Source organism: Podarcis muralis, chromosome 3 (assembly GCF_964188315.1).
Source record: "Podarcis muralis chromosome 3, rPodMur119.hap1.1, whole genome shotgun sequence".
NCBI lineage: Eukaryota > Metazoa > Chordata > Lepidosauria > Squamata > Lacertidae > Podarcis > Podarcis muralis.
In genome coordinates, this window is record NC_135657.1 from 70,936,158 (window position 1) to 70,959,279 (window position 23,122).

The 23,122-nt window shown below is 41.3% G+C and overlaps 2 protein-coding genes across 4 annotated transcripts in view; one reads left to right on the top strand and one right to left on the bottom strand.

The window, feature by feature from the left end:
• The window catches only part of FIG4 (FIG4 phosphoinositide 5-phosphatase), a 63,822-nt gene extending 57,255 nt beyond the window's left edge, over positions 1 to 6,567 (bottom strand). The window contains exon 1 of one of the 2 annotated variants that reach the window (XM_028723138.2): positions 6,519 to 6,567. In XM_028723138.2, coding sequence (XP_028578971.2) covers positions 6,519 to 6,530 — 12 coding nt within the window. In that variant the 5' untranslated portion in view covers positions 6,531 to 6,567. Of the gene's footprint in view, positions 1 to 5,250; positions 5,584 to 6,518 lie in introns of those variants that run through there. The other variant, XM_028723137.2, reaches the window with a different exon arrangement.
• Positions 6,568 to 6,574: 7 nt separating this feature from the next.
• Positions 6,575 to 23,122, top strand: part of AK9 (adenylate kinase 9) — a 55,762-nt gene continuing 39,214 nt past the window's right edge. Inside the window, exons 1-12 of one of the 2 annotated variants that reach the window (XM_028723133.2) lie at positions 6,575 to 6,933; positions 7,520 to 7,644; positions 10,688 to 10,751; positions 13,322 to 13,374; positions 13,830 to 13,926; positions 15,195 to 15,307; positions 16,531 to 16,722; positions 19,179 to 19,304; positions 20,359 to 20,433; positions 21,762 to 21,860; positions 22,674 to 22,813; positions 22,893 to 23,073. In XM_028723133.2, coding sequence (XP_028578966.2) covers positions 7,525 to 7,644; positions 10,688 to 10,751; positions 13,322 to 13,374; positions 13,830 to 13,926; positions 15,195 to 15,307; positions 16,531 to 16,722; positions 19,179 to 19,304; positions 20,359 to 20,433; positions 21,762 to 21,860; positions 22,674 to 22,813; positions 22,893 to 23,073 — 1,260 coding nt within the window. In that variant the 5' untranslated portion in view covers positions 6,575 to 6,933; positions 7,520 to 7,524. Of the gene's footprint in view, positions 6,934 to 7,519; positions 7,645 to 10,687; positions 10,752 to 13,321; positions 13,375 to 13,829; positions 13,927 to 15,194; positions 15,308 to 16,530; positions 16,723 to 19,178; positions 19,305 to 20,358; positions 20,434 to 21,761; positions 21,861 to 22,673; positions 22,814 to 22,892; positions 23,074 to 23,122 lie in introns of those variants that run through there. The other variant, XM_028723135.2, reaches the window with a different exon arrangement.

Below are 23,122 nucleotides of genomic sequence, written 5' to 3' on the forward strand. Positions count from 1 at the left end.
ACAGTATATCCCTCACAGCTATACTGTACTGCATCTTGCATAAATATTATGTAGCCTTCTATCACAGAGAGAAAACTGTAATGATAATGCACCAATCTAATCAGTGTCCTTAAATTTTTACTTTCATCTAAAATTATAGTCAACATGAGTCAGCAATTGCCAGCCACCTTTCAAGATGCAGTTCAGCAATTGCTGAAGCCTAAAGGAGCGGATCAACCCAGCATATTATTTATTAAGAGCAATTCACAATCATCCTCTCTGTTCCACCAAATTGAAAGGAAAAGTTTCTGTCTTCCAAGAGTACTATTTCTAATTGCTTAAGAACATTCCACTTGATTAACCTCCTTCTCAGCTCCATAGGCATTCTGCACACACACACACACACACACACACACACACACACACACACACAGCTTCCAGCAAGCACCACCTTCCACATTCAGTGGAGAGTCAGAAGCTCTTTGCAAACCAAACAGATGTTAACATGCAGCTGGTCAACAGCACTGCAATGGAAAGGGGGAATCAAAAGCTTGCTTAAAAGCAAGGAGCCCCAGGATGCTTGCAGTTGCTATAATTATCTCAGATTTAGAAGTGGCTCTCTTGGCCTTGCTTTGCAAACATCTGAAATATACTTGAGAGAACTTCTCTTGACAGTGTGATTATTTAAAACAGACTTCCTTTTCTACAGTGGGAATGTGTTGCTTTCTAAAACCACCATTTGAACCGATTGAAAGGGAAAGGTTCACTGCCGCCTCATGCGAAACTAAGCATTCATGAGAAAAGATTTAGAGATTGTACAGTTGTATATTACAATTCCCCATTCTATAATCCCCAAGCCACTGAAATAAATACAAAGGGGAAATGGAGATGAATGCTTCTGCCTGGCACCTTTGTCTTGTAAGATTTATGTTTTAACTATGCTCTGCAAGCTCTTCAAATCATTCTGAGGGGAGAGAAAAAAAAGCCACCTGACATCCATACAGCCTGATCCTATGCATGTTGACACAAATACGCATTTGCATTGGTAAACGTAACAGATTAGGAAGCAAAAGATAACATCTAATGTTTTGACTAATATGGACTAGGTTGAGGAGGCAGGGTCTAGAAAGAGACCACTTCAGTGGCATAATACAGGATGCAGATCAGGTACAGCGAACCTCTGACCATCCACATGCTGCTGTACTCCATTTCCTTTCAAGCCCAGACAGTGCGGTAAATGATCAATTATGATGGGAGTTATAGTTCAACAACGTCTGAAGAGCCAAAGGTTCAATTGGCCCTGCTTTCAATGTATATACTTCAAACCCTAGCATATCAAGTTAAAGAAGAAATCTTGTGCCAAAAAGCTGAGGAAAACCTCTGCCTCTTATTTAAAAAAGCACAATGTGGTACTAAGCTCTGGGAATATATAGTGAAATGCAGAGATAGGAATAGTCTCATACATACAATGTATACATGGCAAATGAAAACCGAAAAGAAAATTTCCACATTGTGGAGTTCAAGGTTTCCATTTGTTTGTCCTTTTCCCCCTTCATTACCTTTTAAAAATGCCTCATGACTCTTGAATTCTCAATATGCTTCTAAGGAACCCAAATTTGTTTTGATTCATTCGTAATATTATCTTTCCCCACATTTGACCTTCTGAAGGAAAATATGGCTTGATTTTTATTGTGGTTGATAATGTAATGCACATACCATGAACTGCTACAATTTATTGCATGTTGTAAAATAGCCTAAGTGTTTTGTAAATATTATTGTCATAGAGAGAGAATACTGGACAGGAAGCACAGTTCCTTATCACAAACCAGAAAAGGTGAAAATCTGCAATAGGTATTTTTCCATTTTGTAAATAGCAGTAGGGTGGGTCTCAATCAGGAATGAAGAGCTAGGAAGTTTTTGAAAAACTCTTTCTCCCTATGTTGTTTCCCAGTGAAAATAATCACCCTAAAGCTGTGTTAGGGGAAATACTATAAGGTACACAGGTGGCGCTGTGGTCTTCTAAACCACTGATTCTCTTGGGCTTGCTGTTTGGAAGGTTGGTGGTTCAAATCAGCAAGATGGTAGTGAGCTCCCGTTGCTGTGTCCCAGATTCTGCCAACCTAGCATTTCAAAAGCACACTAGTGCAACTAGATAAATAGGTACCGCTGCGGTGGGAAGGTAAATGGCATTTCCATATGCTCTGGCTTCCATCACGGCATTCCGTTGTGCCAGAAGTGGTTTAGTCATGCGAGCCACATGACCCAGAAAGCTGTCTGTGGACAAACGCTGGCTCCCTTGGCCTGAAGCAAGATGAGCACCGCACCCCATATTTGCCTTTGACTGGACTTAACCGTCCAGGGGTCCTTTATCTTTTTACCTTAGGAGAAATATATATATAAATAGCCAAAAACTGCAAAAATTTTAGCAGGGGCAATTAGAATAAGATCTGTTATTTGATTATTGATGTAAACCTCCATAATGTAATTTTATATAGTTATGTTTTTACCTCTTTTTCAGTACATTGTATTTTATTTTATTGCTATGGATAGTGGCTGATGCAAATAAAGATTATTATGATATGTATATAGCCTGGAAACATACATTCTCCATTGTCTAGTGAACTTATGAACAATCTCAGTTGGATTCTGTGTAGACAAGTCTTGGGGTGAGATATCAGGAGCAATTCTCAAATGCAGGCAAAGCCTATACTATTCAGATAAACAATTTAGGAGAGATAAGATGAGGACCTCTTTAAAATACCCATAATCTGTCAGATACTAGAGCAGGGTACAGATCAAATTATATACAGTGCGTGCGTGCGCGCGCGCACACACACACACACACACAAAACACAATAAAACCTGCCATAGACAAATAAAAAGGCAGTCAAAATCAGAGCAATCATATTTACGCAATGACTACCTTAAAACCTTTTTTAATGTCTGGGCAAATAGATACATTGGTATTACCACAGGTGCCCCATCACACCCATTCTGTATTTGTAAGAACTTGGTAATTTAGTGTGGCAGCACCTACACCTTGGGCCTCCCTGCCTATTGAAATAAAGCAGGCACCACTGTACTCTTTTTGGCATCTGCTAAAAACATTCCTGTTTAAACAAACATACCCAGATGCTTAGAAAGTTCAGCTAATCTGCTTCAGTATTTTAACTTCTGTATGTTTTAAAGTAGGGTTGTATTTTTCTTTTCTTGATTTTACTATTTTAATCCTTTTGCAAACCACTTTTTACAATCAGTGTATAAATTTTATGAAATTAAATAAACAAATACATCTTGATCTGGCAAGAAAATAATAGCCATGTTGCTTCCAGTCAGACTTCTGAGGGGAGGGTGCGACTCCACATATGAGGTGCGACTGCAAATAAGTTTCTCTCTTGTGTTACTATGGTGAAACACAGCAAGAGCCACCTCAGAAGATCTTAAGACATAGCTGGGGTAGCAGAGAGAGAGGCTATCCTTTTGGTATTTCGGCCCAATGACATTTAGGGCTTCACAGATAAACACCAGCACCTTAAATTTATTTATCAAACAAATAGGCAGCCAATAAAACTAGAGGCTATATATGTTATGCAGAAATAAAACTTTTTTAAAAAATAGAAAACATACATCCGAGTATATAATTAATAGATGACAGAATTAAAGGACTAGCAGTAAATGTAACTCTTCAATAATAAATTATCACCATGCATAATAAGCAGCAATCCTACCCATGCTCATTTGAAAGAGCCCATTGAACTCAGTTTGACTTGCATCTGAGCAAATATGTCTAGAAGTGGGTCACAGTGTAAATGTCACAGGCCTGAATCACACAGCATGCTTTTTTTTTTTTTAATATTTTATTAAGGATTTTCTTGTTTTACAGAAGTGTAGTGCCTCGTTTTTTGTTTGTTTTTTCCATGTAACATGCTAAGCCAAATTCAGTGGTCACTTGGCTCCCGTGGTCTTTTTTGCTGCTTTGCTACACTGAGCTAAGCCAAGAAACATCGGCAACAGATTAATGAATCCTACACACACTTAACTGAGAACACAGTAGGACTTGCATCCAGGTAAACATATTACATTATCTTTTAGTTTCTCATATTATACTAAATTTAAGATTTGGTAACCAGGCTGCTTGCAAGAGGCAAAGGCACAGTGCTGAGGAGTTGAAGTACCTCTACTTCAATGTGGCATAACAAAGAGACCATGTTTCATCAAACAAGCAATATTTAGCTCCTTCTACAGAATCCCCGCGATGGGGTGAGCTCCCGTTGCTCGGTTCCTGCTCTTGCCAACCTAGCGGTTCGAAAGCACATCAAGTGCAAGTAGATAAATAGGTACCGCTCCAGTGGGAAGGTAAACAGTGTTTACGTGTGCCGCTCTGGTTCGCCAGAAGCAGCTTAGTCATGCTGGCCACATGACCCGGAAGCTGTACGCCGGCTCCCTCGGCCAATAAAGCGAGATGAGCACCGCAACCCCTGAGTCGGTCACAACTGGACCTAATGGTCAGGGGTCCCTTTACCTTTACCTTTTTTACAGACAGGACAGCCTCACCCTACAATTTGGGTAAAATTATGAGGTGTTTCATTTCTTTGAACAAAATGAGCACCTAACTCAGTTTACTAACATAGTTGCAGATTCCACTTGCAGAGTCTAAGTGTGGAATGATTTTGTTCAGTATTTCAGCTAGCCACAACTTCTCCCAGAATCCTTCATTCCCTTCTACAGCAATCAGCACTCCATACCCTTTAAGATTGCTCAGCCATCACTGGGCCATTGTAGGGGTCTGCTCTGAGGTTTTTGCCCCCTCAACAGTGTTGCTTGATTATTCTATGGTCCAAACAGCATGGCCCTTTATCAGTCTGTTCCTATGCATGTTTATTCAGAAAAATCCCATCCAGTTCATTAGGAGTCACTCGGGCTACTATACTAGGCACATCTTAGGGGAGTGGTGAAACATTAGTGGCCCTCTAGGTGTCACTGGAATTCAGCTCCCATCATCCATCACCTATCACTGGCAAAGGTTGATGGGAACTCCAACAAGATCTGAAGAGCCAAGGTTTACCCACTCCTGGTCCAGGGAGCAAGCCCTAGAGAGCACAGTGGGGCTCGTGAGTAAACATCCATAGGATTAGGCTGTAAACTGGGCTCAGAAGGTTTAGGCTGGATCATCACCAGTGGCATTCCCCGCTTCCCAACGCAGCACTTACAGCTTCCCAGTCATCAGTCAAGCAGTGGGAGAGAAGAGCGGGCGCTGCGGGGGTTACTTACAGCTCTAGTCTCGTACAGCACCAGCTTCTGCACAGAGCTGATGATCGGAGCCGCCACAGGCATGGTGACAGCAGGGGAGAGGGCCGCACTCAGTCAGCGGCGAACCCCTTCTCGGGCGCCCCTTCCTTCTTTTGAGGGAAGCTCTGCTCCCAGAAACCCCGAGGTTACCGAGTGGGGATAGAGGAGTCCATGAACCCCGAACCCTTTCCCCCTCTCGCTCCACTGAACCAGCAAGAACCCCCCACCAGCCCCCTCGCTAAGGGGGGTATCAGGTAGAATGAGAGGGGACTCTCCAAAACACCAGGAAGGAACCCGTCCCGCCTACATCCTGCGCAGGCGCAGGAGAGTGACAGCCGAAGGCAGCGCAAGTTTACGTGACTGCCTCTGCAGACGCCATTTTACGTTCGGGAACAAAGCCCGTTCTGCCAGGACTGCGTATATCGTTGTTCTCGGTGGAAGAAGGGCGCCGTTTGTGGGCCGTGTGTGTTGTCCAGCGCTTTATTGATGGTTGCAGTGCTAAGCACACTCCGTTAGGAGTGTTCCGTGGTCACAACTTCCAGAGGTGAGCCGTGCTGGCACCTATAAGACCAGCAGGTTATTTGTTGTCTCCAAAGGACAGGTGTGCCTGGCCTCTGTCACAAGAGCCTCACAATTATGGCACCAGCTTTCGCGGACCGGAGTCTTCCTCAGATACTTGAAGTATTATCCACGGTTCAGAGGTCTGGGCATGTGAGGGGATTTGAGCAGAACCCTCCATACCTCTGATGGTGTAGAGCAGGGGTCTGCAACCTTTAAGACAAAAAGAGCCACTTGGACCGAAGAAAAAAAAACTGGGAGCTGCAAAACCATTGCGACATTTAAAACAGTGGAGAGTGTCAGGGCACACAATGCGCCTCCTCCCCTCGCTAGTATCCGCCCCGGAGCCGCGGCAAAGGTGTAAAAGAGCCACATGCGGCTCCGGAGCCGCGGGTTGCTGACCCCTGGTGTAGAGGACACAAAAGCTGGTGCCATAATAAACGCGCGAGGCTTTCAGGTCTCGCGCTTCTTTGTTCTCTAGGGAGCAAGTCCCGTCGAACTCACACATTCAACAAGGTGCGGATTTCGCCTCGCGTAGCTGCAGCCTGATCTTAAAACAGAGTCTCGTGGCACCTTAAAGACTAATAAATTTATTAGGGCGTAAGGTTTCGCGGATTCAACCCGCTTCATCAGATGCTGATCGTACTCATGCGTACTTGGGAGTTAGCACCACGGAGTTCAGCGCCACTTACTCCTGAGAGCATGTAGGCGAATCCCGTTAAGGGCCAACACGATCAGAAATCCCCCCCAACGGCTCTCAGTTCTTCTACAGAGAAACCGTTAATTTCGAAACTCTCGAAGGCGACTCCAACTGCCGCTCACCCAGCCGCCGAACGCTCTGGCAGCTGAGCTTGGCCGTTGGCCCTCTGAGAAGAGACCGGTTGGTGGTGCCCCTTTAAAAACTACTCGGCCTCGTGTCCTCATCGCGCTCGTGGATTGGGCGAAGGGAGCGGGGGCGGTTCCAAGAGAACGGCGAGGCTGGTCGCGGTCGCCACGGTTACGGGGAAACAGCAATCTCGGCGGATCAGTGGTAGCCTATCGCGCGCCGCTTCAGTGTGGGCTGCCACCAAAAAGAAGCAGAGGGACACAGTTTGGTCAAGTCACGCAGTAAGTGCTCCTCATATGGTTTCATCCGGTGCTGGCCGAAGCCAGACTCACTCGTGCCGCTGTGTAGTCGGGGTTTCTTAACAGTACCATATGATTTCTTTTTCATAGATGCTACTACATTTCTTATACTGTACCGACTTTCTGCCTGTGCACTCAGGGTTCACAGTTTTGAAAACAATCTAAATTTACAGTTTCAACCTAACATTTTGTAGCATAAAGAATGGTTTCTGGACTGGGAAACCTACCTACAGTGGTACCTCGGGTTAAGTACTTAATTCGTTCCGGAGGTCCGTTCTTAACCTGAAACTGTTCTGAACCTGAAGCACCACTTTAGCTAATGGGGCCTCCTGCTGCCGCCACGCCGCCAGAGCCCAATTTCTGTTCTTATCCTGGAGCAAAGTTCTTAACCTGAAGCACTATTTCTAGGTTAGCAGAGTGTGTAACCTGAAGCGTATGTAACCCAAGGTACCACTGTACGCTCTTGGTTTTTGCCAAAGGGTATTGTGATGTAGGGCTTGTCAGTAAATTGGTTTTTCTTGTAAGTAATAGTGATATTGATATTGAACACATTTTTCTCCTAATGTAGGCTTAATGATGACATCTCAACAGGAGGAGCAACCTTATCCCTTTGTAGATATATATGATGAAGACGAAGCTGACAGAGTCTTTCTGACATCTAAGCCCACCTGTTTCGCCATCCTTGGGAAACCCGTAAGAATTTCCAGTTTGATTAAACTGGCATTTTGAACAATATAACTTGATGCACAATCCTATACATGTTTATTCAGAAGTAAACCCCACTGTGTCCAATGGGAGTGTACCTATAGGAAGTATATACACTTACCTAGAATTCATTGGCGGAGGAAGAGTAGTGCGGGGGGAGCGCACTGCCCCCGGCAGCGCGATCCCGCAGCTGTCCCCCCCCTGCAGGCGGCGTACCACGCCCCCAGGGTGAACGTCACCTCCGCCTCCGCCTGCTCTCTGCCCCCCAGTGCCGGAGCATGAAGTTCTGTCACTGCTGGAATTAAGCCCCATTGAACTTAGTGGGATGAATGGTGTGCATCAAAGCCTTTTCCTCCATATTGCTCAGTAACAATAGAAATGGTCTCTGCAGGATGACTTACCCACACCACTGTTGTAATATGTAGCATAAATTACATATCTTATTGTGCTTTGGTATTCTTTGCAGTGTTTCTGTGGTAGCCCTAACTTGCCATCAGAAATAGTTTGGGTTTCTCAAAAATATGTCATGCTGGACAATCTGATTTCTTTTTTTGATGGAATTACAAACTTGATAGATCAGGAAACTACTGTGGACATAGTGTATCTTGATTTCAATAAGGCTTTTGACAAAGTCGCCTATGATATTCTTGTGAGGAAGCTGGTAAAATGTGCGCTGAACGAGGTAACTATTAGGTGGATTTGTAGCTGGTTGACTTTCCAAACCCAAAGAGTACTCATTAATGGTTCTTTATCATCCTGGAAAAAAGTGACAAGTGAGGTGCACCACCACTTAATAAGTATGTTGACAAGCTGAAACGTGTGCAGAGGAGGGCAACCAAGATGATCAAGGGTCTTGAAACTAACCCTTATGAGAAATTCTTGAAGGAGCTGGGTATGTTTAGCGTGGAAAAGAGGAGACTGAGAGGAGATATAATAGCCATCTTCAAATATCTTAAGGATTGTCACATGGAGGAGGGAGCATGCTTGTTTTCTCCTGCTCTGGAGGGTAGGATTTGAGGCAATTGCTTCAAGTTACAAGAAAGGAGATTATGACTAAACATTCAGAAAAACTTTCTAACAGTAAGAGCTATTCAGCAGCGGAGCAGACTCCCATGAGAGGTGGTGGAGTCTCCTTCCTTGAAGGTTTTTAAGCAGAGGCTGGATAGCCATCTGCCATGGATGCTTTAGCTGAGATTCCTGCATTGCAGGTGGCTGGACTAGATGACCCTTGGGTCCCTTCCAACTCGAAGAGTCTATGAAGGGTGACATGATGTGCTCTGTTGCACACTATGGTGACAATATGGAGAAGCCACTACCTAGAGGTGATACCATGTAGAGTAATTAAAGTAATACATGGTTGATCTTTAGTTCTAAGTAAAGATGTTGAGCATCACAGTCTCATCTGAAACCATTGATTGTAAAAGCACTAACTTCCAAATGAGCATATTTATATTCTCAGACATGAATCTTGAGAATACACCCATTTCAGTGAGATTTATTTCTAAATCTCAGTGATAAGATCAGGCTGACTGGAGCTCCAGTCCTTCCAAGCCCTAAGCAGATCCTTTACCACTGACTAAATTAGCTTCATTAGAAGTTTATAATGAATATGTCATTGTGAAGCTTGGTGTTGAGATATCTCAAAGCTAAATATATTGGATGTGATTCAGCAAGTCCAGCATTGTGCACATTGCCAAAATGTTAGTGTCTGTTTTGAGTAGCGCCGGATCTGCACACAACAAAGAACTTTTTCAGTTAAACGTGTTGCAACATTTATGAGAAATTGGGTTAGCAAAAACAGAACTCCACAGTGCCATCTGGTGTCACAGTGTTAGAATGTATAAAGAACGCATATAAGACGCTTTTTCTTTGGCAATGTAGCTGAGTCCTAGATTTCTCTCAAAAGTCTCTTCACTGAGTTTCAGGGTGCATTTTGTCAAAACAGATCTAGAAGGTAAAGCAGCAGTTGTACATTTGATGCACTTACTTCTATGTGATAGGCACAATCCAGGAAAAGTTAAGGAACCCACCATGCTTATTAAAAACCGGAGCCACCATGTTTTTTAGCCCCTGCAGCCCTGAGCCTGGCTTCTTGTTACAGCTGCTCTTCAATGGGCACTCATGCAACAAATACTGATTTCCTGACTGGTAGTTTGTCCCTCCCCCATTCTTTTGGTCTCCCCCATTCTTTTGGTCCCCCTTCAATTCTTGTCCAAATTTAAATCTTGTTGAAATATACAAGCTGTTCGTTATTTCTGCAGCTATTCATGTAAACAATTATATTGTGTCTCGTTTTGTTTTGGTTTTTTTAAATTAAAACCTGTACTTTGCTTATAACTTGAAAAACTGTTCCTGAGAGAGGATGGATTATGTTGGCACAGGTGCCTAGCCAATCAGTGTTTTTTTGCAGTGTTTCTACTTCAGATTATTTCCCTGAGCTCAATCCTGACCAGAAGATTGTATGTGTGACAACAGGTGGACTACAATTTCCAGAATGGAGTAGCTCTTGCTTTTATGCATAAAACTATCCCCTAGGCACACATTTAAGCAGTAAGGTACAAGAACTAGCTGAGTTTATATACTATAATATTTTACATCACTACCGGTTTTCATGTAGTAGGAGAAATTTACTTTAGTTAACTTTATACCCCATCCAAGCCCAGCATGGAACCTTAATTGTAAATATGTTTATCACATAGGAGGTAGAATCTAATCACTTCAGTTACTTGGTTTTCCAGGGCTAGCAAGTTTAAAATGTCAAATATGTTTTTGCTGTGAAAGTTAGCAAGGAACAGAAGGTACAGTTTTAAATTTAGTATAAAAATGGAAGCTATGGAATATATTCTATCAGATACAGGGATGAAAAATATGATTTCTGGCTTGCACATTTCAAATCCATAAATACAGGTCTATAATAAAAATTAGGCTTTTAGTCTTTGTCTTTCCATTATATTATGTTACATTTGAAGCACTGCAGGGATTATTCTAGTTTTAAACAATACTTCTTATATTTATTTATCTTCTTTTTCAGAGTGTTGGGAAGAAAACATTAGCTAAAAAATTAGCCCAGATCTGGAAATGCACACTCATAGATGGTAAATATAAGCAATATTATGTTAGACAATATGTCACTTATTAGATTTTTTTTAATGATTTCTGATGTCAGTCAGATTAATATATATTAATATGCATCTTTCCCATTGTTTTCAGAAGTTAAGAACTTTAATAGTAAAAGGGAACTAATAATAATAATAATAATAATAATAATAATAATAATGATAAAATAATTTTTAAAAATGCTGCCTTCATGCCCTGCTCGCCAGCTTTTATAAGAGTGTTGGAAACAAAATGTGTTAAATGGGTATTTAGTCTGGTTCAGCAAAGTTCATTTATTCTTATGGTCTTGTTTGTTCAGAGTTGCAGGAGCGTCCTTCATTTATTGTATGCAATGTACACTTTTTAACCCCCCTTTTACATTTTGGTCACTGGCAAATTTTACTTCAGTTATATAGCACTTCAGTTTTCCTTCAATTATATAGAAGCCAAATAAGGGAGACTCAGACTGGTTCAGAATTTTTTTTAGATACTAAGTTTCAGGATCATAGTTGAAAAGGTGAACCTGATATTGGTCTGGAAATGCTAGAAGAAAACTTTGAAATACTGAAAAAGATAATACGTACAAGATAGGAAACAATATCCTTTCAGCCTCACCTAAAATGCAGGTCACAATCTAGAGCTGCATGTTGTAGCCCCAACTTCTGCCCCCCCCCACTCCCGTTCAGCACGTCACCCTCCATCTAGTCGCACACCTTTCCCCTCTTGCTAGGTGAAACAAGGACAATCTCATTTTACCTTCAGCGGGCAGAAAAAGATTGGTGGCTGAATTGAATCAGGAGGCATAGCTACCACAGTAACATCTTTTATGGCTGTGAAGTGATTTAAAGGGGATACAGGTTCTCTCTGAGGTTCAAACTGAAAACCTCATTGCCACTTCAGCTACCTGTTCTTTTTCTTCTTTCAATTTTAAGTTCTTCCGCAAGTTCATTCTGCCCCTCAGAAACAAACCATAGTTCCCCTGGTGATCTGATTTTCTTGGGAGCTGTTACTTTGCTTAAATTTGCAAGAATGAACACAGCAGGGTAGTGATTGAATTCTCGCTTGCTTGCCTGGGACTGATCTGGCATCAGCAGGATTCTGAGTAAAAGGCTGAGAAGGCAACAGAGGTTTACCTGTTTGTTTCAGAAATAAGTGCTTCTCTGAAATTCTACCCTTGGTGAAAAATTACAGTGATTTCCAAAGAATAAAATATATTTGCAAGACTAGAATCTCTCAACTTTTAAACCACACTATAAGTTTTCATTCGATCTGCGAGTAACTTATTTTAACTTAGTTCTTTGTAATTAACTGTTCGTTTACAAATCTTGGTCTTCTTGGATTTCATTACTTAGAAAAACATGGGAGCCCTCTGGTGGATAAAACCACACTCCATGATGCAGGAGATCTATAATCAGAATATTTCACCTTTTTAAAACTAATTGTCAGCTTGCATAGCTACTTTGAAGATCAGAGAACTGCTACTGTTTCCTTGATATAAATGCTGTTTTCTGAAGCCAACATTGGCAGAGGGTGCCTTTTAACTTTGAAAATCCCTATTAAGGCAATGCTTTTATTAGGCCAATGAAAACATCACAAAACTCTTAATCAGGTTGGGAATTAAGTGGCTATGTTTAGATTCTAGTAAATCTACAGCATGAAGATAAATTAGTTATTGTCCTTCTATTTATGCAGCTGTGAATTCATGCAGTCTGCTTTGCTTTTTCTTTATTCTTTTAAAAATAATAATTGGTATCTGCATTAAAAAAATTGATTCAGCCAATGGTTTAAACTTTTTAAAAAACATGCCAAAATTCTCCTAAACCATGACAAAAATGCAAATTAAAATTAGAAATAAAAAATCCTAAACCTTACAAAGGTTGAAGATTTAGACAACAGCTCAATATACCTATACTGTTCCCCTCTCCAATGGTCTTCTGTACAGGTTATTTTTAATTTTCGCACAGCACATAGATAAACTATGGGATTCATCAAGTTGCGTTAGAAGGAGAGAAGATAGATTCATGAAGGATAAGGCTATCAATGGCTATATATCTAGAATCAAAGACATTATGCCTCTGAATATCAGGTGCCGAGAAACAACATAATGAAAAGGCTGTTTATTTCATGTCCTGTTTGTGGGATTCTCATACACAATTGGTTGGTTGCTATGGCTGATCCATAAGGGCTCTTACATAATCCTTCATTCTGTTTCCCAAAGACCTATGTTCTCACAAGAGAGAAAAGAAGGGGCTAGCAAAGCCTACAGACACCAAAGAAAAGGCCCTCTATTGAGGCACATATAACTATTTAAGCATATACCTATCTTCCCATGTTGACATCATCTCCGTATTGTGAAATGCACATCTAGCAAAGGGATTGCATTTACATCCCACGGTGGAGGGGTAGTTAAAGAAGCGGGCTGTATCATGATCTGTATGATCATTCTACATTGTTGCTGTTTAATTACTATTTAAAGTAACCTAAACTCTGTTGTGTTGAATGTGCATATGCATCCAGAAGTCAACTCTAATAAATGGTAATCTCTTTCTCTATGATGTAACATTTTTAGCTTCAGAGCTTATTGATGAGAACATAACAGCAGAAACAGAATATGGAATCAAGGTAGAGCCCTTACCTTGTACTTTTTAATTGATTTATTGGGCATATTTTGTTTTTAAGGCTATGTTAGTGACGGTCCATTTCATCTCAGTGTTGCTTCAGTTAAAAAGAAGAAGTAAAAGATGTGGTGAACGATGCCCTGAGTGGTGCAAGGGATCAGAGGGCCTGGCTGTTAACCAGAAGATGGGTGGTTTGAACCCACCCAGGGAAGGCTGTGGGCAGGATTCTTGCATTGCAGGGGTGGGACTAGATGACCCTCAGGGTCCCTTCCAACTCTACAGTTCTTTGATTCTATGATTCTGGAGATTTTGTGGAGCTATTTTCAGAGTAAAAAAACCCGGGCCAGATGTGTGAATAGTCTGAATGGTTATTAGGTAGCTGCCTATTTTAATGTGTGTTAATTATGTATTTTACTTTATGTATGCAGAATATGATGTTTTGTTTTGCTTTTTCTTTAGTGTAATGAATTGCTCTATCAAGGTCAAGCTATACCCGAAGACTTGATTATAAAGATGCTTATGAAAAAGATTGAATCTCCAGAGGTTTTTCACTTTGGTACTTTTTTTCTCCCCCAAATCCTTCTTTAAAGGCATAATTGTGTATGATGGGGGTGGGGGGTTGATGTTAGTTACTTGGTAGCCCTGAACATAAGTTAACAAGGGGATGCATCTGCACATTATGCTTTGCTAGCAACAGTGCAACCTATGAACATATAAATATTATAAATCATCCCATAATTTTTATTTTTTATTAAAGGGATGCATAGAAATCATTGTCTAATTATTTGAAATAAAGCAATATGGGCTTCTTCTCTTGGATTCCATCTCTTGGAAACCTTATAAATTGCAGTGCTTTGTCTCCCTGCATGAGAGTAATCTTTGGTAATATTGTAATCTTTGATAATATGGAGCCCTATGCAAGGCCAAAATTTAATGCCCCTAAATGGACCTTCTCAATTTTGCACCCCTATTGCTCAGCACCCAGTGTGGGAGAACCGCCTATACCCCCTGTTCTGAACCGCAGGCCCAAAGGAAGGCTCGTTGGAGTGGTTGGGTACAGGGATACCAAAGAAGGATGCCAAATACACCAGAATGGCCAGTTCTAGTGCCTTATTAAGAAGGTGTAGCAAAGCAGCCTGCCAGGTCTCCTAGCCTTTAGAGACACAAGACAGACATTGCAGCAAGGAGATGACTTATACACACCCAAGCAAACATGCATACATTTTTTATACACAAAGCAGCATACATCATTTCAGCTGACTAGATGAGGATATATGTGACAAATACCCAAACTTTACAGATAGCTCCCTTTTCTGGTCTCAGAGCCCAGCCCCCAAGCCCACAGATAATGATAACATCAGAGCAAGCCAAATAGCTTATATCAAAGCAGGTGAACATAAACTTGCGCATATATATATATATATATATAAGCTCATTGCTACAACAACTACCAATTAATTGTGGGGTTATCTTGACAACCAATATGGCCTTAGCAAAGCTTGTGGAACACACCGTCCTAAATCTGATGCTGGAGAAAGGTACACCACCTCCTTCATAGTTACACAGTATGCTCATATTCAGCCCCAGCACAGCCTTTTTTTGGCTAATTTAGTGTCACATAAAGCAAGATAACTGCATGTTGAACATTGATGTTCTCACACAAGATTTTTCTAGGACCCCCCCCCCATCCTCGTGAAACAACATCAGTTACACACTTATTATTCTGTAAAAGTGGTTGTAAAATTTGTATATTTTCGACTTTAAAACAACAACCCATTAAATAGTGTGTTTTTTATGGGTGGCGTTGTGTGTTTTTTCCCATAGGTTATGTTCTCTGTGATTTTCCTTCTCTCTCTGAAGAACACATGAGTATACCAGAACAAATTGACGTAATTAGAAATGCAAAATTAAAACCAGATTTTCTGATTAATATTAAGGTAATGTCAGTTTTTATTATTTCTTAGTCAATCTACTACTTACTCTGCAAATGTGATTATACCTGTGGAGCGAAATATTTCAGATAATTCAACTAATTTTTAGTCACAGTGGACCCATTGAAATGAGTGAGCATCAGGACATTTTTTTAGCCGGAACTCACTGGAATTGAGTTCCAGCACCTCTTTCGTGAATTCTGGCACCCCTTTGGTGCCTTCTGGCAGCTCTGTAGCATTGCAGTATGGTGGCACATCAGTTGGAGCTGTGTGACAACTTTGGCTGCGTGCTCCCCCCCAAAAAATAGTTAAACTACTTTAGGTGGGTGCTCCCCCTAAAAAAGCTACACCACCTCTTTTTCTAGGAAAAAAGCCCTGGTGAACATGACTAAATTAGGTCCAGTTATTTCAGTGGACCTACTATGCGTAAAAATTAGCTTAATACCAGGTTTCTAGTTGTTTCATTCAAAGGTTCTGGTTTCTCCCAAAGTTAACATTTTCTCTGGTGCCCATGGCACTTTCTCAACACTTCAAATGTGCCAAAAAGGTTGGTGATCCCATGGTTAGTCATTTGAAGTCCCCCCAGCAGCAGTTATGCTGACATTCACTTTAGCTTAGGGCAGAGGGGCTGGATGAACATTTTGCTGAATAAAGTGATCCACTGCCTGGTGACATTGAACCAAACAGTACTGAATTGGACTAGACCCTGGAAACAGCTTCTGATTTCCCTTTTATTGTTCTGAAGATGTTCGTACACTTTAATTTTACACTTAGTGCACAACCTTAAAAAATGTACAAAACTGTGAAGCTCTCTTTTAGCTTTACTCACACTGGGAATACTGTGCAGATTTCCTTCCCTCCTCCCTCAATTCCTGCTCCTGTAAAGAGTTTACATTCCTGGCTCACCACTTGTTTGACACCCAGAAAGGGTTCTGTCGGTTCCTGCTGTGCCTCTCATGCTAAGGCAATATGGCACTTAATTTTATAAGTGTCCTTTTCTTTTAACTAGATGCTGCTGCTCAGTCTTTCCCAAGTTCTGTCCTTCTTTATAGCATACCAAGGAGAGCGATCCCAGGCAGGTGTTAGGCTCTGCAGAGCCAAAATACAGTTGTGGCTTGCCTCCAACATAGCTCATACTGAGATCAGACTCACTATGGTATTATGTTTAATCTTAAAGATGAACAATGTTATTATGTAAACAATATCCCATCCCCCCTATTTTTCACTAGTGTCCTGACTATGATTTGTGCCAAAGAATCAGTGGACTAAGGCAGCACCCTGAAACAGGGCAAATATATCAAAGGGAAGAGTGGGATCCTGATATTATTGAAAAGCGTAAGAAAAAGAAGAAAGAGCCACGCAAATCTGCGGAAGAAGAAGAGGAAGAAGAGGAGGAGGAAGAAGAAGAGGAAACAAATGAGGTAACTTAACCAGGTTATCTAAACAGGTAAGGTTAAGAATATTGCAAGTAAAGGAAGACTTGGGAATTGTTCAGAAACAATGTTGAATACATTTTACTCAATTCTATTTGTAATTGAATACAAAATTGCTTCCTAGATAGAATTCAAATAAAATACTTCTTTTCTAGTACAGTTATCTTACACATATATCAAATATCCTCTTCAGTGAATTGAAAATAATTTATGCCCTTAACAATAATACATACAATATAATAGACTCTTCTCTGTGCTCAGTGAATTAGTAAACTTACTTGAATGTCTATCCTGTCTTGATCTTTAAGGCTTGAAGCAGGTAGCTATAAAAATGTATTTAGAAAGGGGAGGAAAGACATCATATTAATGAATTATTCGCTTACCCATGCATGCCAAACATCAGTTCTAACATAAAATATGTTACACTGTTTATTAGGCCAGGCTTTGGCAATCTTCTATGAAAAAACGAGTCCTGTAATTGTAGAGTATTATTGTACACTTTAATAGTCATGACTTTTCCCAAAGAAACCTGGGAACTACAGTTCATGCTTGGAATTGTAGCTTTCTGACAAACTACAGTGGTACCTCAGCTTAAGAACTTAATTCATTCTGGAGGTTCGTTCTTAACCTGAAACAGTTCTTAACCTGAAGCACCACTTTAGCTAATGGGGCCTCCCGCTGCTGCCACGCCGCTGCTACGCGATATCTGTTCTCATCCTGAAGCAAAGTTCTTGACCCGAGATACTATTTCTGGGTTAGCGGAGACTGTAACCTGAAGCATCTGTAACCTGAAGCGTCTGTAACCTCCAGAACAAATTAAGTACTTAACCCGAGGTACCACTGTAAATGAGTTCCAGAATTTGGTATACAAGAATGCAGGATTGACTAGAGCAGTGTTTCCCAACCGGTGTTCCGCGGCACACGAGTGTGCCGTGAGACGTTGCCTCGTGTGCCGCGAGATGCCTGGAGGGAGGCGGGCGAGTCGGGCGGCGAGAGGCGGGGCGGCGGCGGCGAGGAGAGGCCGCGCCTCCTGCTGTTGCCTGGCGCTCCTCCTCGCAGCCGGAAGCGCTGCCTGGGCGCCTCCGCGCGACTCTGCCTCGCTGGGTTTGGTCTCCCAGCAGAGACGGGTCACACGCGCCACTCCCTCCCTCCCTCAGCCTGCGCGGAGGGAAAGCCAGAGAGAGGCATCGCTCCTGCGCGGCGGGAGAGGGAGCAGCCGGAGCGATGCCCCAAACGAACGCATGGGACCGGAGGGGAAATCCTCTCCGAGGCGGATTGAGCGCAGCTGAGAGAAGCCTTTCGAGGAGCTGCCGTGTCCCCTGGAAACCCCCTTCCCAGCTCTGCCTCAGCCGCCGCCGCCTCAGTTGCCGCCGTCCCTCAGTCCCTCGCTCTGCTGCCTCCTCCCACCCCCAAAGCTTGGAGGTTCCCCAGCAAGGGGGAGGGAAAAAACTTTCACTTTTGTGCATCCCTCCCGGCGTGACGCTGCGCGCTGACGTCACGGGGCGGGGCGGGGCTTTAATGGTGGTGTGCCGCGAGATTTTTTTTCAGTAGACAGGTGTGCCGTTGCCCAAAAACATTTGGGAAACACTGGACTAGAGGATCATATTGAGGTATACTGAATGATGAAGAAACACCATACCTTTGATCATTGGAGACACTGTTTAAATTCCAGTCTGATTTGTCTGCATTCATAAGAAACATTCCTCATTTGGAATGTTGTAACCAGCTGCAGCCTATAGTGACCCATTGAAATCAACAGACTTAAGTTGGTCAACATCTTTTTATTTCAGTGGGTCTACTCTTAGCATTACTTCAGGAACAGTGAATTGTTTTCAGCCAAAGGGATGCATCCTCCTCTGGGCAACTGGTGGAGTGGAGTGTGGGACATGCCAGTGGTGGGTGTGGTCAGGGGCAAAAGTGGGTGAAGCAACAAATGTGAATTTTACCTTTACCGGTAGGCTAGATTCTACCCGCACTTGCACAATGCTCTCTGCCCTCCATCCAGACAAGCTAGAAATATCATCAGAGTTCAGGGATGCATTCCAACCAGGTAAAAACACCCAAGGAGGTTGCAAAGCAGGGCCAGTGAGGATTGTGGTCTGGGGAGTGTGGGTGTGGCCAGGGGAGAGTAGGGAGGCTAGGTAGAGAGGCATTTGGTCCCTGGGACTGATGTTCCCATCCCTGACGTAGTTGGATTCAGTCCACTACCTTCAATCCATGAAGGCCACAGTCTAGTGACCCCAAGGCACACCCAGGCTTTATGCACACAATATAGAGGGTGCTCACACAGAGCTCTCATTTATAGAATTGAAAACACCTTTGTGCCACTGTTTAGATTTTTCATTCTGTAAAATACTTGAGTAGGAACTAGAAGCAAGCTTGGTATATTCTATTTTTAATTATAATGAAACAAAGTATGTTTTTTGTTTTTGTTGTACTCTTAGGCAATAGCTGATCAGATCATGCTGACGGAAATTTTGCCACATTTAGTGCACAGACCAGAAGATTTTTTAGAAAACATACAAGAGAGAGTTGCAATCTATAAGGACATTATGCTACGTCCTTTAGAGGTAAGAACAAGATGAGATCTGTGCTACAACTTCTAGAAGTAAGTTAGTTGTTGTTTTTAAGTACCTGATTGTCATTTCTTCAAAATTTGTTTGATATTGCTAATCACCACATGTGCCCTGTGAGAACTATGCTCGTAAATTATACTGATGATAACACAAATGCCCACTGCTCCTATAAACCATTCATGTTGTAGTTACTCATCACAGCTGTAACAGCACAGAACTGGGTGGCTGAATTGGGCCCATGCATAAGGAAGTAGAACTCTAAAACATAAATTATAGGGTAATACATTCTTATCCTACCTAGCTTTTTTGTTAATAGGGGGATGGGTAGTGTCTTTGTACTGGAAGTATGGGCATTTGGTATGCATGTTGGAAAACTGTGTCATGCCACTAAGACTGGGTTAGCTCTGTTGGTAGAGCATGAGACTCTTAATCTCAAGGTAATGGGTTTGAGCCCCGTGTTTGGCAAAAAGATTCCTGCATTGTAGGAGGTTGGACTAGATGACCCTTGCGGTCCCTTCGAACTCAACAATTCTATGATATCTACATTTGGTGATAAAGAATATCAGTTGCTTATTTTATGATCTACTGCATTGACTGGTATTGTATTTTGAGTTAAGATTAAGATCCAGCCTTGTTTTAGATCAAGGTGTGTTCCCAGTACTGGCAAAGTGGATAGGATAGTTAGCATTGCTATTCTGCCTGTACTACATCTCTTCTTTATCTCTTGCTACATGCCACAACATAGTTACAAGTGCAATTGTACTCGTGAGTCTTTTGTATGAAGGCAGTTCCATCTATGTGCACAACAATCCCTAATATAATACCATGAATATTATACCCTGAATTAGTACAGCTACTATTTTAGACATTTACTATTCATAAAGCGTTGTACAGAAGTGAATGTCAAAAAACAGTTTTATAATCTGTTCTCAAATAAGTAATTGAAATCAGATTGGAAGGTAACAGAATTGGATAGCAGTGTAGTCTTTTCAGTCAGCTGTATGCATAAAGCATTTTTGTTTCTGGTTGTTGTTTTATTCACTTTTAGACATTAATGGCTGAGCAGGATTCCCAGTACCTGTTTGAACTAGATGGAAATAAACCTGCCGCAGAACTCATTGCAGTATGTACTTAGCAATTGTTATATATTCCTCTCAAAAGAAGCATGATTAATTGATTATTATCAGATTATTATTTGCAGTTTTTTTGTTGTTGTTTAAACTGATACCTGCTTCCTCTATTTTAGTATGTCTAATAAAATTTATCAGAGTATTGGGACAGTTGTATAATACACTTATGGCCTCATTTACAAGCTCATTGAGCCCATATAGTTAAGGATAGTCATTAGTTCAATAATTAGTTACATCCAAAAATATTTGTTCAATAGTTTTCTACATCAGGGTGATCATCAGTCTTTTCCCACATACAGAGATAAATATACTGTGCACACACAAAAAACCACTGTAACACATTTTTTTGCAAGGAGCTCAAAAATATTTCTATGCTTAGTAGCCTCAGTTCTAGCTATCATGAAATATTTCACCAGTGCCTTGTGCTCTTTTCACAAGAAACAGACTCATTTAGTATGCTTGGAATATGATACTCAGAAAGGTTTTTGTTATATCTGCAGGGACATGGATTTTATTAGATTGAACTCTTAATAAAGATGCAATACAGAGACATGCTCTGATCCAGAATCTCATGAATGTTGTGATGTCTGTACATACCTTTCTCACACATGAAATTTCCTGCACAGTCAAATGGAGAATGTTGTTCTCCTTCAGTGGTAGAGGTTTATCTGCTTAAAAGGCTTGATCTCCTTCAGTGGAAGGAGCTGTCCCCAATTCCAGTACTACATTCTTCAGGACAACAGGACTTTTACAGAGCTTAAGTTTGTTAACTCTTTATCTGAAGGAAACAGTTGAAACCCTCACATCTGCAGATATTGTCCTTTCAAAAATGGAAAGCCTTTCATTTGTAGGACTCTGCATTGCAGCTGGTATCTTTTATTGATGGAGATAAAATAATGCAATCCTGTGTTGCAGCAGAGGCCTCAGCTGTGCTCAAGCAGACACAAAACTATTGCTAATGGTAGCAGGAAAGCCTGAAATAGGGCATTTCTGGGGCAAGAGCTTGTAGGTCTTCTGCAGGGCCTAATCCTCAAGCTCTTCAGCTTTGCCAGCCTGGAGTTGCTACAGTGAAAAAGCAGGAAGAAACTGCCCCTCACCTACTTGTGCCCTAGTCAGCAGAAGCCTACAGGACATTGAAAGTGTCAGTGAATCCATTTCTCTCTGACCCCATTTAGAATTTTTCTTTCCATTGTTTAAAAATATTGTTGATTACTTTTGAGGGGTACCTGAGTAAATTGCCAAATGCCTGTTGGTTTTGTATTTTGACAACAATTAAATGTATAAAGGACCATTTATGCAAAAAGTTTTTGTTTTTGTTTAGACAGTAATAGCTCGTCTTCAGTCCATGGGCCTACGAAATGGAGCTCTTATAACCAAACTGCAGAGTGGTGAGGAAGAAATGTTGGATGGACTGGATAACGTAAGCTTGATATTTGCATGTGTTATAGTTAGTTGTCTGCAGCAATAGCAATAGCAATAGCACATTATAATGCAAAGGTGGCAATGACATTTAATGCTGATATAGACTTAAGAAATCTTTTATTTTTTATTTAGCAGAAGCGCAAGACAAAACTAGAAGCATATATTCCATGAGGCTCCCAAACAGTTGATCCTGATTCATCAGCTCAGCACTGTTTGTTTTGTCCAACATTTTAATCGCCCCCCCCCATTTGTTTGTCACCTTTCCAAAACAAATAATCGTTAACATGGTTAGATTGTCATCTTAAGAGGCCCTTGTGGTTGTGCAGTAGCCTGTAGAACCTCATTGTATGGAGGCCAGGAAGAGAGCCTTTTCTGTTGTGGCCCCCACTCTTTAACCTCCCCATGGAAATAAGGCATAAGATGATTTAGTTTCTACTTATTTATGAAGGCCTACCTATACTTGCAGGCTACTGATGCCAGTCATTTGTCATACCTTTTTCAGTTAAATTTTATACTAACAAGTAACACTGCTAGATTTATTTTATTTTTCTTGCATTTTTGATACAACTACCTTGAGATGTTTTCATAATAGCACAGTATATAAATATTTACAATAAATAAATTACAGTTTTCCCTCTCCATGTCCCTTAACTCCTATGGCCCTTGTTATGGTTGTGCAGTACCCTACATAGGCAAAGCTACATATCTGTAGTATGTAAATGTAGTGCAGTAATTTTTGGAAATATGTGAAGATATTTGATCACTTTGTAAAATAAATGTAGCACTTTAATTCTTTTGTTTTGGCATACAGGATGAACTGTTCCGGGTGCTTGCAGCCTACAAACTTGTAGCACCTAGATACAGATGGCGTCGCAGCAGATGGGGACGAGCATGTCCTGTTGCTTTAAAACAAGGGGAAATTATCATGGGATCAACAGACTATGCCCTTGGGTAGGCCAAAATCCAGTGTGCCTTAATGTGAGTACAATCATCCTAAGCCTGTCATTCTATGATTTTGTTTTCTTTTTAGCTTCTTAGGTAAGATGTATATGCTTTCAAGTGAAGAAGCCCTGAAGGAGTTTATGCTGAATCCCCGTCCCTATCTTCTACCACCTATGCCTCTTCCACCTTGTAAAGTAGTAGTATTTGGACCTCCATTATCTGGGCGTACAACCTTGTGTGGCTTGATTGCAAACTATTATCAGGGAAAGGTAGGTATAAATTAATACTTGTGTATAAATGACAATAATTTAGTCTATA